General features: G+C 40.5%; 1 protein-coding gene across 6 annotated transcripts in view; it reads right to left on the bottom strand.

Moving 5' to 3' along the window:
• Positions 1-397: 397 nt before the first annotated feature.
• Positions 398-14,294, bottom strand: part of syt3 (synaptotagmin III) — a 39,380-nt gene continuing 25,483 nt past the window's right edge. For all 6 annotated transcript variants that reach the window (XM_088339819.1, XM_088339855.1, XM_088339828.1 and 3 more), the window contains 6 exons: positions 13,395-13,613; positions 9,650-9,770; positions 6,861-7,032; positions 6,652-6,781; positions 6,417-6,513; positions 398-3,493 (listed from right to left, as the gene is read on the bottom strand). In XM_088339819.1, coding sequence (XP_088195945.1) covers positions 6,421-6,513; positions 6,652-6,781; positions 6,861-7,032; positions 9,650-9,770; positions 13,395-13,613 — 735 coding nt within the window. In that variant the 3' untranslated portion in view covers positions 398-3,493; positions 6,417-6,420. The remainder of the gene's footprint in view (positions 3,494-6,416; positions 6,514-6,651; positions 6,782-6,860; positions 7,033-9,649; positions 9,771-13,394; positions 13,614-14,294) is intronic.

Here is a 14,294-nt window from a genome sequence, read left to right as displayed (position 1 = left end):
AGAAACCTGTGTTTGCACGTTTTTAGTTAAAGCCTGTTTGTTCTGTCTTGTCCCTGAGTTTTGGACGACTTTTATTTTACTAAATAAAAGTTTTGATCGTCAACACAATTTAGTTCTCCCTTCCTGCCTCCTGCCTCCGTTCTGGTCCGGTCCCTCGTGACAGTGTCACTATGTTTTTATGGTCTTCCTTTTGTCTTCTTTTTGGTTTAGTTTGGAGCAAATGTGCAGAATGCTAGGCATACACAGACACAAGTTGAAAGAAGCCAGGGACGTCAGCGGGCTGCATGATACATATATTTTATTTCCAGATGCAGTGCTTCACTCTTTCTGGACTGAAACAATCGCTCCCAGGCTTTATTAAATGAAGAACCAAACAAAACAAAACTACCAAACATACTCGTGAATAAACCCATTTTATTTAAAAAAAGAATCCCAGCTGATTAGTATTGTATGCAGCTTAATTCCAACACAGAGAGGAAACACACATTTGCCCCAGGAATCATCACCGTCGTCATGGTCATCCATTGTAGGAGTAACAATTTGATTTTTTTCAGTGTTGATTATGTCATTCTGCGTCAAATTGACATCATTTGTGTTAATCAAAAAGCATGCAGACCTCCATCATAACCATTCACAACACAACAAAACAACCAGGGTAGGGTTTTCAAGATAGAGAAACGGCCACAATGAGTCATGAAACAGATGGGCAAGGAAGAGAGTTATGATCAAAACGAGGTGGCAGCACAGTGGGAAAGTCAGTATAAAAAGAGATGACAAAAGGAAATGAGAGGGGGCGTGTCATGGAGCCTTGGGACCTCAACATTCAGTATCTTATATTTTTACTTGGACAAAGCTGATTTGTCATCTACACGACACGCGACACACACACACTCTCACATCCGTGACATTTTCCAGTTGATAATTAAATCCGACTGCAACCTTTGTTGTTGCTGGTTTTTTGCCGTCACAGCACACTAAACAGCAAAGCACGACAGAGTTACACGACACCAGGAAATGCATGAGTGAGAAAGGTTCAACGACGTGGTGAGAAAAGAGCACTTTTAGACGGACTGCAAAATTGGTAAGAGGAGCAGTTTGTTTTTATGGGATTGAGGAAGTAAAATACAAGAAGTATTTTTCTTTCTACCTTAAATGGCAGAAAGAATATTGTAGATTGCAACTGTATGCCTGAAAAGTGGAATGTAGGTGGTCGATGATTTCTAGATGGTCACGATCAGGGAAATATTTGAGTTTTAGCTTACAATTGGAAACTTCTAGGTCCGCATCTTGATTAAGAATTAACTCCTAATACTTGTGCACTAAAAGGTATGCTCCAACAAAGGACTGTTGCTGAAATATACCCCAGCTCTCGCTGCCCATTGTCCCCTTGGAGGGCTCCCTTCCTTCCAACGATTATATGACGGATTGACACTATCATCTCACCAAGTTGCCCCCTTGACATAAAGTCGCTGATAACAAGTGACCTCAATTTAGACATCTTCTCTTTGCCAGAAAGCCCGACAAGTCCTAATTTGATGTGATTTACATTGGAAAATATTATTTGGGGGTTGGGAGTCCATACCCAAACCTAAAAAGCTTTCCCTAGGAAATATAAGTGGACACATCACCAGGTGGTAATTATCATATACAACAAGTGCCTTTCAACCAGCGTGGCGTGGAACACTAGTGTGCCGTGAGACCTTGTTTAGTGGACCACACATGCTAAAAACATTTGGATTACAAATAACCGTTGAATTGAAACCAACACAAAAATTGTGTAATGTTTTACATTTTTGTGCAAAACATATTGTTTTGTTTGCAAAAACAACAACCCTCGCATGGTGTAAATTCTATACTAAATAGTCTGTGTCCTTTTGTTCTGAACAACCCAAACGATCGGGTCGTTTGGCGTAAAATAACAAAGGGAAATGGGTCAAATGTATCTGTTTGGTTCTTATAGGGCAGGCAACATGATTATAATTTGTAATAAATAATAATGCAATTATTTCCTTAAGAGATTCTACTGATTAAATATTTAGGTATCTAGAAATTTTTTTGAAGACAACATTTGATCTCGCACGTCTAAGGCAATTTGGATGAAGTTTTAATTCTTGAAAACATGGAGACATTTTTAAACTTGATGTAGAAAAACAATTCAAACCTTAACCTCGACCCTAGCTCCAGAACCTAGCACTAACTTTAACCCAAAAACAGGTGAATAGTTAAAATAGTTTTCATCTGAACATTGAGTGGACCCACCTTGGTAGAGTTCAACTCTTAACTGCCCAACTTGCCTACTTACTTCACCTAAAGCAAAACAATAGTCCTAAACCAAAAACTACCCAAACTAAATGTCAGTGCAGATCGAGGTTGTATGGTTCTTGTTTTTGGTGAAGATACATTTTAAGTACATGATCACACCATAAGACCTGCCAATGAAAGAAACGTAGGGAAACATTTTTCTGGTGGAGTTGATTCAGTTACGTACTGCCCCAAACTCCAGCTCAGGTAATGACCTAACTTGTGTTTTTGATGATGTTGCAGTCTAAGCAAACGTAATGTTCTGCCGAATGGTAATCACACGACAACATGGCTCCTTGTGACGACATGGTACAGGATAGGAGGTTTGGCAGGCAAAGACAGACCAGAATGAGAATGGGGCGGGGCGGTGAGATTCAATGAGCACAGAACGTTACTTGGACACACAGGCGTACACAGCCACACACAAATAAATACAAAACAAACACACCCACGAATACAGAAACACGCAGTTAAAAGCGACACAGACGCGTGTCATGTGTAACTCAACGAATCCCTTGATGAAAAAAAGTCATTTTTCTTGTATTAGTGGGTTCACTCGCCAAGGAAATGTCACTTTTTTTGAGCGGCGCATCACATTCCTGGTACAAAACATTACAACGCTTCATACTGGGAATGATAAAAGCAGAAGCCGTGAGGACGACAGGACAGGTGAAGGAGACAGACACAAGTTAACATGCTCAGGCTACAGTCAATCCTGTCCTGGCTCCTCTGACATCAGTCAAGACCACGTCGGTCCTCATTCCCTAGGGGATCAGCCATTGTTGCATCAAAGGCTGGCGAGGCCAAGAGAATCCAACAGCTCCCCCGACCTTGCGTGATACAGTAAGTCTTCTTCACATAGTCTGTACAAGAGCTTTGGTCACACTCCAGGTGACCGCATAAAGATGGCTTTGTATTTTATTATTTTTTATTTATGTATTTTTCAAAACAATTGATCACGTCACACACCTCCTAGATCAGACTACATACTGTACCCTCTACGCATAAACAGCAAACTGACAGTGAGTTGGTTTATTTGTCTTTGCTGCTGCGTTTTATTTTCTGTCAACTCATCGAGCTGAAACTCAGAAATGTTGAGCGCATCTGTGACTCCCTTTGATGGGTATAGATGTATCCACAGATGAGAAAAGAGATAAAGGAAAAGTCTGGAAGGTGTATAGACAGCATAGACCTGTGGAAAGAACGGAAATGAAGAATAAGACAATTATAAGGACTAGCGGAAAGAAAATGCTTTGTGCCATTGCACAAGAACTTCATTATGTGCACACATCTGACAGAGAACAAAGTCATCATGTTTTGATTAAAAACGTCTCATCAAAAAAAAAAAAAATGTAACCCCGGTCTAACTTTGCGGAACACAGCATTGTAAACTACCATATTTTCACGACTATAAGGTGCACTGGGTTATCAAGCGCACCCCCCAAAAGAAGTTCTTTGTCCTACATTTTCCATACATAAGCCGCGCTGGACTATAAGGCGCTACAGCGAGAACGTCAACAAAACAGTCAGATAGTTCATTTAAACTTATTTACCCCTTAACATTCTGACAGCTCGCAAAGAAGTAGATACGTGTCTCAGACACGTACGGACACGGTGTCTGTACGATATCACCAATCACTCAAATGCGTCATTCCACATATCATTAGGAAGGTTAAACTCTTGGGATTCAAGAAATGCCAACCATTTCTTAATTTCCATTTTATTTTTCGTGGGCAAATGTGTGGACAGCAAAGTAAGAATTTCATTGTGCAGGGAAACATGGTTCTTTGCTGTGCATATGACAATAAACACTTTGAATTGAATGGAATTGTATTTAATAATTCACTCACCACAGAAACATCAGGACTGAAACAAGATACTGGGAAAATATAAAGCCGGGGTAGCGCACCAATAATAATACGCAACCATGGTCCTCTTACAACCGTACATACTCCAAAACACATAATAATGCCGACAAATAAAACAGAAAAAATCCGCAGGGAAGCATCTCTATATTGACGGACGTTGCTTGTTGCTCGCTGTCTGTTTAGCCCCATAATTCCTGTTTACAAATACAGACCACAGTAGTAAACAATGTTTTCACCAGGCCGTAGAGCAACCAAACATGTGATTCATATCTTTTTCAGCCAATGGCAGGCTTTGTTTTGCCCGCACTTTAGCCTGTGCAAGCCTGTAAATGCTAAAAAGGGCGGCCTCCTTTTCCTTTCGAATAACTTTAGCCAATAGTGACCGATTCAAATGATGATTGACAAATTGGTTAGGAAATGAAATGCCGGTATATTTATCCCATCATACAACGCGGACTACTTCGCCTAAAATAGAAAATCTAGTGGGGATTCAGTGTTGTTGACTTTAAATAAGTTGAGCATAAAACAGGTTTAAATTGCTTTGTATTTTATCTTCATTTGTGTATTTATAAATATTTAAATTGTATTTCCCGTGTTTTTCAGTGTTAATATTTTTATTTATGTATATAGATGGTAAGTTTATTTTTTTATTCTTTCATCTTCTTTTTCCTTTTGCTATGGTATATTTTTTTTTCCCACTTTTGTCTTTTTTCTTTATTTGCCCCCCTTTTTGAGTCATCCCGTGCACAATGCTACATAATAATTGGTAATGTATTTTAAAGGATTTATGTCACAAGCCAGAAACTGAGACAGGACCCAGTAGCGTTCGTTTACTCGGTTCTATTGATGAAGAGGGAGAGCGAGGCTTGCTTCCACGATCCGATGATCGACGGACACGGGTAGCAGGTGGCCGGAAAGCGGAAGTGGCACTTCCGTGTCGAGCGAGGATAATCGTAGACTGCAGGGATACTGGTCAGTAGCCAGGACGGGAGAGCAAGGGCGGTATCAAGTTCAGAAAAGTGGTCAGCAACAGGTATCAGGCAGGAAACAGGGCAAAACAGATCGGTGGTCGGGATGGCAGATCAGGGCAGAAACAGGTCCAGAAACAGGTCGGCAACAGGTATCAGGCAGGAAAATGTCGGACGGAATGAGCTTGCCTAGCTGGGAGCAAAGGTTCGCAAACAGTTCGCCGGTAACAGGGAGCCGGAGGGGTTTAAAGAGTGGGAGGGAGCCAATCAGCGACCAGGGCTGTTGGCGCCAATGCCGAATCAGTAATCATGGCGATTAAAGCAACAAAAAGAACAAGAAGAGATGCAATAATAGTCTGTGGTTTGCAAAAATATATGGTCTGTGCAGCCCTTTGAGACTCTTTGTATTTAAGGGCTATACAAATAAACATGACTTGACTGTTTGGTACCTAAAAGAGCTGAGACACACATTTGAAGTCAGAGGCTTAATAGTTTATAGTTGTGTCAGATCTATCAAGAACATTTTCATCTAAAAAGAAATACCTTTTCAGCATTTATTTTGTTTGACCCAACTTGATTTTCTGCAATCGTGGGAACAAAAATGGCAATAAATTGAATATTTCTCTGTCAGAGATGTACCCAATATTTTTTCTTTAAAACATCATATATCATGAAATATATATTTTTTAATATTGTTTAATCCTTGGTGCACTTTGACGTAACCTGAAGTTTGGCATTGGCTCCCAATTATGAACCAAAGCTAATCAAACCTAAAACCTTATAGGCATAAATGCTTTGATCCAAATCGTAATATTTACAAATCGGGCCGGCAGCACCAACCTACAACTAACAAAAAACATATTGATTGCAAAATACTGTCCAATGACTTCAGATCCAACTGCTTCATCTCACTATTCTAATACGACAAGCCTCTGAACAAAACCAAACCCAAGATCAGAAATTTAAACCCTTAATCTAGCAATATGACAGGATGTTATCTTGTCATTATTCTGCCAATATTCCAAGAGTCCACGCAGTAACACGGGAGCTCGAAATGGATGTAATATTTGTAGATATGCATGCGTCCGCCCGTGAACGGCCAGATGTGACGAGCCCTTCAATGGCACGATCGCTGTCAAGTTTAGATTTTACACACTTGACCCGTTTTTCTGCTCAAATTCAGTTCTGGAGTGCGCAGCCTGAGGAATTGCTGTCATACAGACAACAGTATTGAACAAAAAAAGGATGCTCAAAAAGGAGAATGACGACAATACCTGACCTGCTTAATCTGAGTGAGGACTGTCCACCACGATATGTGGCTTAGAAGTGGGTGATGTTTCGCCCTTCGTCGACACAAATGTCCCGATTGCTTTTTCCTGTCCAGAGGGAAGAAATATTAAAAACTCAGCAATGGGTAAGATGAGGGAGGCAGGGGGGGATTGTTAACACCGAGCTATTAACTTAGACTTTGAGATGCCATTCAACGACCGTTTTAAAAAACATATGCGTGTTACCTCCACTAGTTGATGCCAGTGCTCTATTGGTTTGCGGGGATTGGCCAACATGGCATTCCAGTGTTCCCTCCCTGGACCATCCGCATCGCTTCCGACACGGCACATTCCTATCACTTCGTTATGACCGATGCTAACGGGACAAGAAAAAATATATAGCCATCACTGCAGTTAGTGTTACGCGAGGCTGTCATGTCTGAGAGAAAGCTCACCAGTCGTAGTCCATCACGGCAATAACGATAGACACGCTTTCGATGTTCTCGTTGGGAATATCAAATACCAGAGCCTCGTTGTAGGTTGGATTTAATGTGTTCTTCTTTATGGAGGTCTTCCTCTTCTTCAGTCGGCGACCGTCACAGATCAGCGAGGCCTTTACATATGGGTCTAAGGCCAAAGTGCAGAGACGTTTAGGGAAAATCGTCAAGAATGCCTTGTGACGAAAGGTCACTTTTTGGTAGGCAACGGATGGAAAACAGCAGGTTGCCACTCTTTATTATTCACTCAGCATGCTGCCCTGGGAAACACACAACACTCCCACTCTGCCTTTTTTTTTTCACTGTTTGCCCGAGCGTCTGTCTCTCACTGTTAGGATGGCGCTGGTGGTAACAGCCGCTAAGGCTAACAATACTGTTGCCGTCACCGTCGCATCTCCCCGAGTGACATGCAATTAAGCAGTTTAGTGAATGACGGCAGCTAAAAATGTTACCGTATTTTCCGCACTATAGGGCGCACCGGGTTATAGGGCGCACCCCCAAAAAATAGTTTTTGGTCCTATATCTTCCATAGATAAGGCGCACCGGATTATAAGCCGCTACAATGGGAACGTCGACAAAACAGTCAGATGATTCAGTCAAACTGATTACCCCCTTAACTTTCCCAAAGCTTGCAAAGAAGCAAATACGTGTCGTAGACACGTGCGGATGCGGTGTCCGTACGATGTCACTTAAATGCGTCATTTCAAATATCATTCGGAAGGTTGAAGTCTTGGGATTCAAGAAATGCCAAACATTTCTATGTTTCTATTTTCTTTTTCGCTCACCACTTTACTGTGAATATGACAATGAACACTTGGAATTGAGTTGAATTCACTCAACTCATCACAGCAACATCAAGATCGTTCTAAAACAAGATACCGGGAAAATATAAAGCCGCATAACTCACCTAAGTTCTCACGTTCAATAATGATACGCAATCATGGTCTTCTTACAACCGTTAGTGAAGTTAATCCAGGAGAGTAAATTAGTTGCAAATACAGACTAATAAAACATGTTTCCTTATGGTGTACTTTAGCAAGCTTGCTAAGCTTGCTACGCCATTGCTAAACTCGGCCAATTGCAGGGTTTGTTTTGGCCATCTAGCCAATCTGAGGCTCCGAATAACTTCAGCCAATAGTGATCGATTCAAATGATGATTGACACATTGGTTAGCCAATGAAACGCCGGTATATAAATCCCAGCATACACCGCGGACTACTCCACATTCGCGGTAAAATCGAGTCGGCGGCTGTTGAGTAAGTTGCGAGACTTTGCGACTTAATATTGAGCCTTATATAAGGCGCACTGTGTTATAAGGCGCATGGTCAGCTTTTGAAAAAAATTAAGACTTTTAGGTGCGCCCTATAGTGCGGAAAATACGGTATATTTGCTTGATGAAAGCAAAACAGAGTGTTCCCGCGTCAAGCTGGTTCAAACAACAAAAAATAGATCTGACAATACTATCGTTATCTGCTTTGCTAAAGAAAACCACTCTGGCTTTGACGAGTCCTACAATTTAAGAGAAACCGAACAAGCTAGTGGAAGACCTTTGCCTGAGGAAAACTGGTGAAGCTCTTTGAGGTTGTGACTCCAGAAGACAGTCTTTCCAGAAACTGTAGTCTTTTACCGAAGAAACAAAAGTCGCTCTCGTTGCCTTATGGCAAGTGTGGCTAACCCGGTCCTGGAGAGCCGCACGTCCTGCATGTTTTAGAGGTTTCTCTCTTCCAACACAGGTGACGCCAAATTTCAGCTTGTTAGCAGGCTTTGTGAGTTCTTGATAACGATCGAGGTGATTGGAGTCACCTGTATTGGAGCAGAGAAACCTCCAAAACATGCAGGACATGCGGCTCTTCAGGACTGGGTTAGCCACCCATCCCTTATGGTATTTTCCTTGCCCTCATGTGGACTTAAGACCAGGACACATCGTTAGTATTTTGTGCAGCGCTTTGAGACTATGAAAGTGACTTGACTAAAAAAAGAGGATATGTTGGCTACCAGAGAAAACAGAGTAAATCCTTATGCTCTGATACCAAAAAACCCTCACAAACAATAAGGTACCTAACCCAAGGCACTGATTATATTCATATTTTTCCTTTAACCCCAAAACTAGAGTCCTATTAGGTCTGCATCATTCCCTAATAAAATGACATCCACGATTCCATCGACCAGCCCACCCAAGAAACCCCTCCCCCTTAACCCCCACCCCTCGTCTTCAAAAACAAAGTAGAAAACACACCTGTTCTGTGACACATTTACAATAGCAGATATCAATTTAAACTGTCTTGACAACATGTACCACCCGTTAAACGGCAACCTGACGTAATGATCCACAAAACAGCCATTACTTTAATTGACTGTACTATGTTAAAGGCTGACATTTTGGGGGAAACTCACAAGAGCAGAAGAGGGGGATTATCTTGTCAGAGGTGAAAAATGTAAGACCCATTTGTTTCATATTTTTATATACTCATTTTAATATATCTAGTCTTCAAAATGGGTGCGATGAAAAAAATTGAGATGAATGACTTTTTTTGTCTGTAGAAACAAGATATTGGTTCTTGATCAATCGGGCCATTTAAATGTAACGTATTTCTATTTATTTTACTTTTATAATAGACTATGATAACTTTCCCAAAATCTCCAGAACAATCACAATTAAAAAAAAACATTTCTTTAACCCTACATTGTTTCTTAATTAAAAAACCCCACAAAGGGCCACATTTTTTCTTTTAAAGACTTACTCTTACCTGAGAAACCAGTCAGGTCCATGGCCTTTAGGTTGGTGGCCTTGATGACAGTGGCTGTGAGCCTGCCAGCTGTGGGCAGGTAACACAGCGAGAAGTTGAGTTCCCCGAGATCGGCCTTCTCCTGTGGATGCAAATTAAAAAAAAAAGTCGAAAACGATTGTGCATGGGGAAGGTGTTTAGTAATTTTCAGCCAGTTTGTTTATTTGTCACTAAAAATAAATCAGGCCCCAATCTGTCGCTGCCAACTGGAGGCGACAACTCTTTTGTGTTTTTCACGCTTCGCATCTCTTTAGGATCGATACTTCCTCTGAGAGACCGAAGTTATTTAATATATCTGATGTCCATGAGTGGTCCCCTTGCATTAATATTTCATTTGTAATAGAGTCTGGCTGTCATTTTCTTCATTTGTCAGTTGGCCCTTCAGTGCACGCTGCTCATCAAAAGTTACTTTGAAGGAACACGCTTGGACAGCGCAATGTGGAAGGCTCAACAACTTTATGTAAGCTGATCAATATTCAATCCGTTAACGAGAAATGTGCTTATTTAAAAAAAATAGGAGAGTTAAAGATGAGGTGTAATCAAAAGGATTTTATTGATCGGGCCCTTTGAGTCAGCAGTGCTTGGGCTTAAACTAGTTTGTTGTTATGTTCTCACTCATCAAGTATTGACTTGAAACTTCTGCAGTGGTTGTTTTGCTTATGATGACTGCAGAATAAAATAAGTGAAAGTAATGCAATCTTAAGATATACAATAATCCCTTGCTGTTTCGCGGTTTACTTATTGCGGTTTTGCTACTTCGATTTTCATCGTGCATTGTGTTCTGCATTCTGATTGGCTAAACAGTGGTCCCGCCATTTTTCTTCTTGTGACTGCCTGCGCCTCAATAATGTTGTATGCAGAGATGTACACAAACAAAAACAGCTTGGCGAACCTATATTATGTAATCTTTTTAAACTTCAAGTTAAAGCCATCATGTCAACGAAACCTTCAAGTAACCACCGCTGGATGGGGCAAAAAGGCAAGGGGAAAATGCTTCTCCACCCACTTAACTTGCTCTGGAGCCACATGTGGTTCTTTGGTGCTCTATAATGGCTCTCTGTCGCTTTTTCAGGAATGTTTGAAAATGTAAAGATAAATGGTATCTGTAAAATGGAAATAGCACCGATTCTGAGCATTTTCCAATGAATATAAATAGAAAAAGTATGTGTCTCCTTTCGTATACTGCTTTTATAAGGTTTGGTCTGATAACACGAGGTTTGCCAACCAGAAAGTAAATACAGTTTTCCATAACGTACACATGACGGCGACAAAATACGATGTGAAATAAAATGGATCGTGTTTTTAATCAATACAGATGTGCATTATTGTGGCAAGACTTCTTTTTTTAATTTAATAATAATTGAATGGTACAGACGTTTTTTGTAAAACAACATTTATGAAGTACAGTACTTTTATTTGTAAACAAATACTTGAGCCTGTAAATTGGGTTTGTTCTTTGGTTTCAATTTAATATGAAGCATTTATTAAACAAATAAATAAAGGTGTTTACACACAGGACCTTTTCGAAAACAACCCTGGCGAAAAATGAGGGGTTACTGTAATGCTAATATGAGTCCTTTAAGTGATTTTTATGGCCTTAAAGGGGAATTGTGTATTATTTAGTGCCTCCCAGTGGCAAAAAACGCCTGCAACATTGATTAAAAAAACAAAAAAAAAAAAAATATTGATTTGAAAAATAAGAAAATGTACATGAACTATCACATTAACCTGCAATTTTTAAAAATACTCATTGGTCAAGAAACGTGTATTTATTTTACAAAATAGGTGGCTCTCCTAGAGGGAATTGACATGTGTGTCTGCCATCTTGTAACTGAGGGTAACCCCAATAACAAAAACCTTATGAAATGCTGGGCAAAGAAATGAGAGAGAAAATGGTGCGGTTTTGCCACTTTAAGTCTAGATTTTGTATTATTCCTTGCGTTATGCAGCACTACACAGTACATCCACATCTAGTGATTAAATACTACACAGCATCACTTTAAGTTTCAGGCCCATTTTTTAGACCAGAAAAAACAATCACCTACTTGTATACCTTTTAACGGAGAAACCAGTTTGTTATCCATTTTTAGTTTACAGTAATCGATTAGTCATTTAAGACTGATGTTAGCTTTAACATGAAGTAAGTAGTGGTGAGAGCACCATTACTCTACCACCAGATAAATAGTGGTATGGATGGCATATGAAAAGTCATTGGAGTTTATCCCATCATCACACTATTTTTATTAACAGTGCCAGCAACAATGATTTGCATAGTCTCATCTCATCTCATTAGCTGCACCGCTTATCCTCAGTAGGGTCACGGGGGTGCTGGAGCCCATCCCAGCAATCATCGGGCAGTAGGCAGGGGACACCCTGAACTAGTTGCCAGCCAATCGCAGGGCACACAGGGACAGACAACTCACTCGCTCATTCACACCTAGGGACAATTTGGACCGGCCAGTTCACCTGAAATGCATGTCTTTGGAATGTGGGAGGAAACCAGAGTGCCCGGAGGAAACCCACGCAAGCACGGGGAGAACATACAAACTCCGCACAGTAAGGCCGGTAGCTGGATTTGAACCCAAGCAGGAGGTTCCCACGACCTCAGAACTGAGCCGCACACGCGCTAAACACTGCCCCGCCGTGCTGCCCTGATTTGCATAGTGATTTCTTATAATTTCATTAGTTTCTCCACTTCGGTCAAATATACAGACTTACGAAAAACTGTAGATAGGAACATTTTTTGGGGGATGTCGAAAAATATCTGGACTTTGCTGCAAGTTATATTTTGTATTGTGTGAACCTTTTTCAGAGTACAGGACATAACTGCAGTGCTTCTTTTCGCCGGTACCGGTATGTGGCGCTGTGAGAGCTCACCCAGCATCCACCCCAAAGAAGAAATCTGCTTCCTCTTTCTTGTTCGTGTGTAAACATCCTATACTGTATCTCCAGCGCACTAAGAACTTTGACATTTTTATTGTTGAATATCTCTTGCATCCATTAGATATAGTTGGTGTAAAGTGCAAAGTAAAGGTGAGCAGTTTATTTTGAAATGACTGGAATAAGAAAGCTTGATGCGTTTGAGAAAATGCTTGGATTGCTTTTTTTCAGGCACTTTCTACCACGGAGGACCTCTTGAAGCCCATCTTCCAAAAGTAAGTTTATCTTAACTTGATTTATCTTTATAGAGCATATTATTTTATGGTACAAAAGAATACAGGTTACCTTTACAAGCCTTAAGTACACTTGTATAAACTTTTAACACACATTCCATACAAAATATAGCACTGGAGCAACTTCCGAACAAATTCAACTTACGAACAATCGTCTGGAATCTCGTTCGTAAGAAGGGCAACGTCTGTATATACGTACGTAAAAGAGTGTGTTTAGTATTTTGTTGAAATACTTTGTTTTTTCCATTCTCTAACTATCGTTGGTGAAAAAGTGAAGAGAACATTTAACTCTTCAGAATGCACTAGGCAGATTCGTGTTCCTGGTACTGTAAAAATAGTGTGATAATGATATATATAAGGTGCATCTGGTTATAAAGCGCACTTTCAAATTTCTCGCCAAATTGTGGTTTTTAATGCACCTCATAGTCAAGATAACATGGTATGTTTTCAGGTGAGGCAAAACTTTGATTTGGTAGAATAATACTGAACTTGTAATGATATTTTTTTCAATATTCAACCGGGCGGTGACTCACCGCCGTTCCTTCCACAATGTCCCTCCACACCGGTTTGTCTCCGCTGCCTTCACTGAAGTCCAGCAGATTGTCCACCACCACCTGACCAATCAGGTCGTGGCGGGAAAAGCGGTCAAAGTCATAGACCGAGAAATGGAGTTTGCGGGAGTGGAGTTCATTTAGAGGCACACCAAACTGGAAAGTCTCGTTGAATACAGGGTTGAGCGTCTTTCTGTGCACCTAAAGGGAAAAATGCAAAGCACAAGCCTGTCAAGTTTTTTCGTGTTGCGGCCTTTTCTATTCATCAGGTTCTCCAAACAAGTGACACTATACAGTATATACAAACCATCAGTTCTCTCCGACCTCGCATATTTTCACTATTTTTAGAATAGAATACAACAGAATTGTCTTTATTGTCATTGATTACATCGGCGTGAAACATTGTATGCAACGAGATTAGACATGACACTCCAGGGTAAACATGTACCTGATAATCAAAAAATTAAAGAGAAGAAATAAGTCAAAAATTACAACAAAGTTCTTAGAGACTGGCCCAGGTAATAAAAAGTGCAATGAAAAGTAGTGGAATGATATTTGCAGCAAGAAAAAAATCCCAAATAAGTCGCTATGTTATGGATGTATATATTCACAGTTTCGCATGCTTGTTTAGGTTGGTGATGCCCTGGGGAAGATAGTCTCTCTGAACCTGTTGGTTCCTGTTTTAAAGGACCCATAGTGCTTTCCAGAGGGCAACAGGTCAAAGAGGTAGTGTCAGCGTGAAAAGAGTCCCTCATAATGTTGACGCAGGCAGGCAATGTCGTCCAGACTGAGCAGAGAGCAGTCAATGATTTTCTGGGCTGTGTTGATTACTCTACTGCGGTACTCCAACCATACCACACTGTGACAATGTATGCAGAAATG

Source organism: Urocampus carinirostris, chromosome 1 (assembly GCF_059441175.1).
Source record: "Urocampus carinirostris isolate Australia breed hairy pipefish chromosome 1, RoL_Ucar_1.0, whole genome shotgun sequence".
NCBI classification, from domain to species: domain Eukaryota; kingdom Metazoa; phylum Chordata; class Actinopteri; order Syngnathiformes; family Syngnathidae; genus Urocampus; species Urocampus carinirostris.
This window is presented reverse-complemented; position numbering and strand designations above follow the sequence as displayed.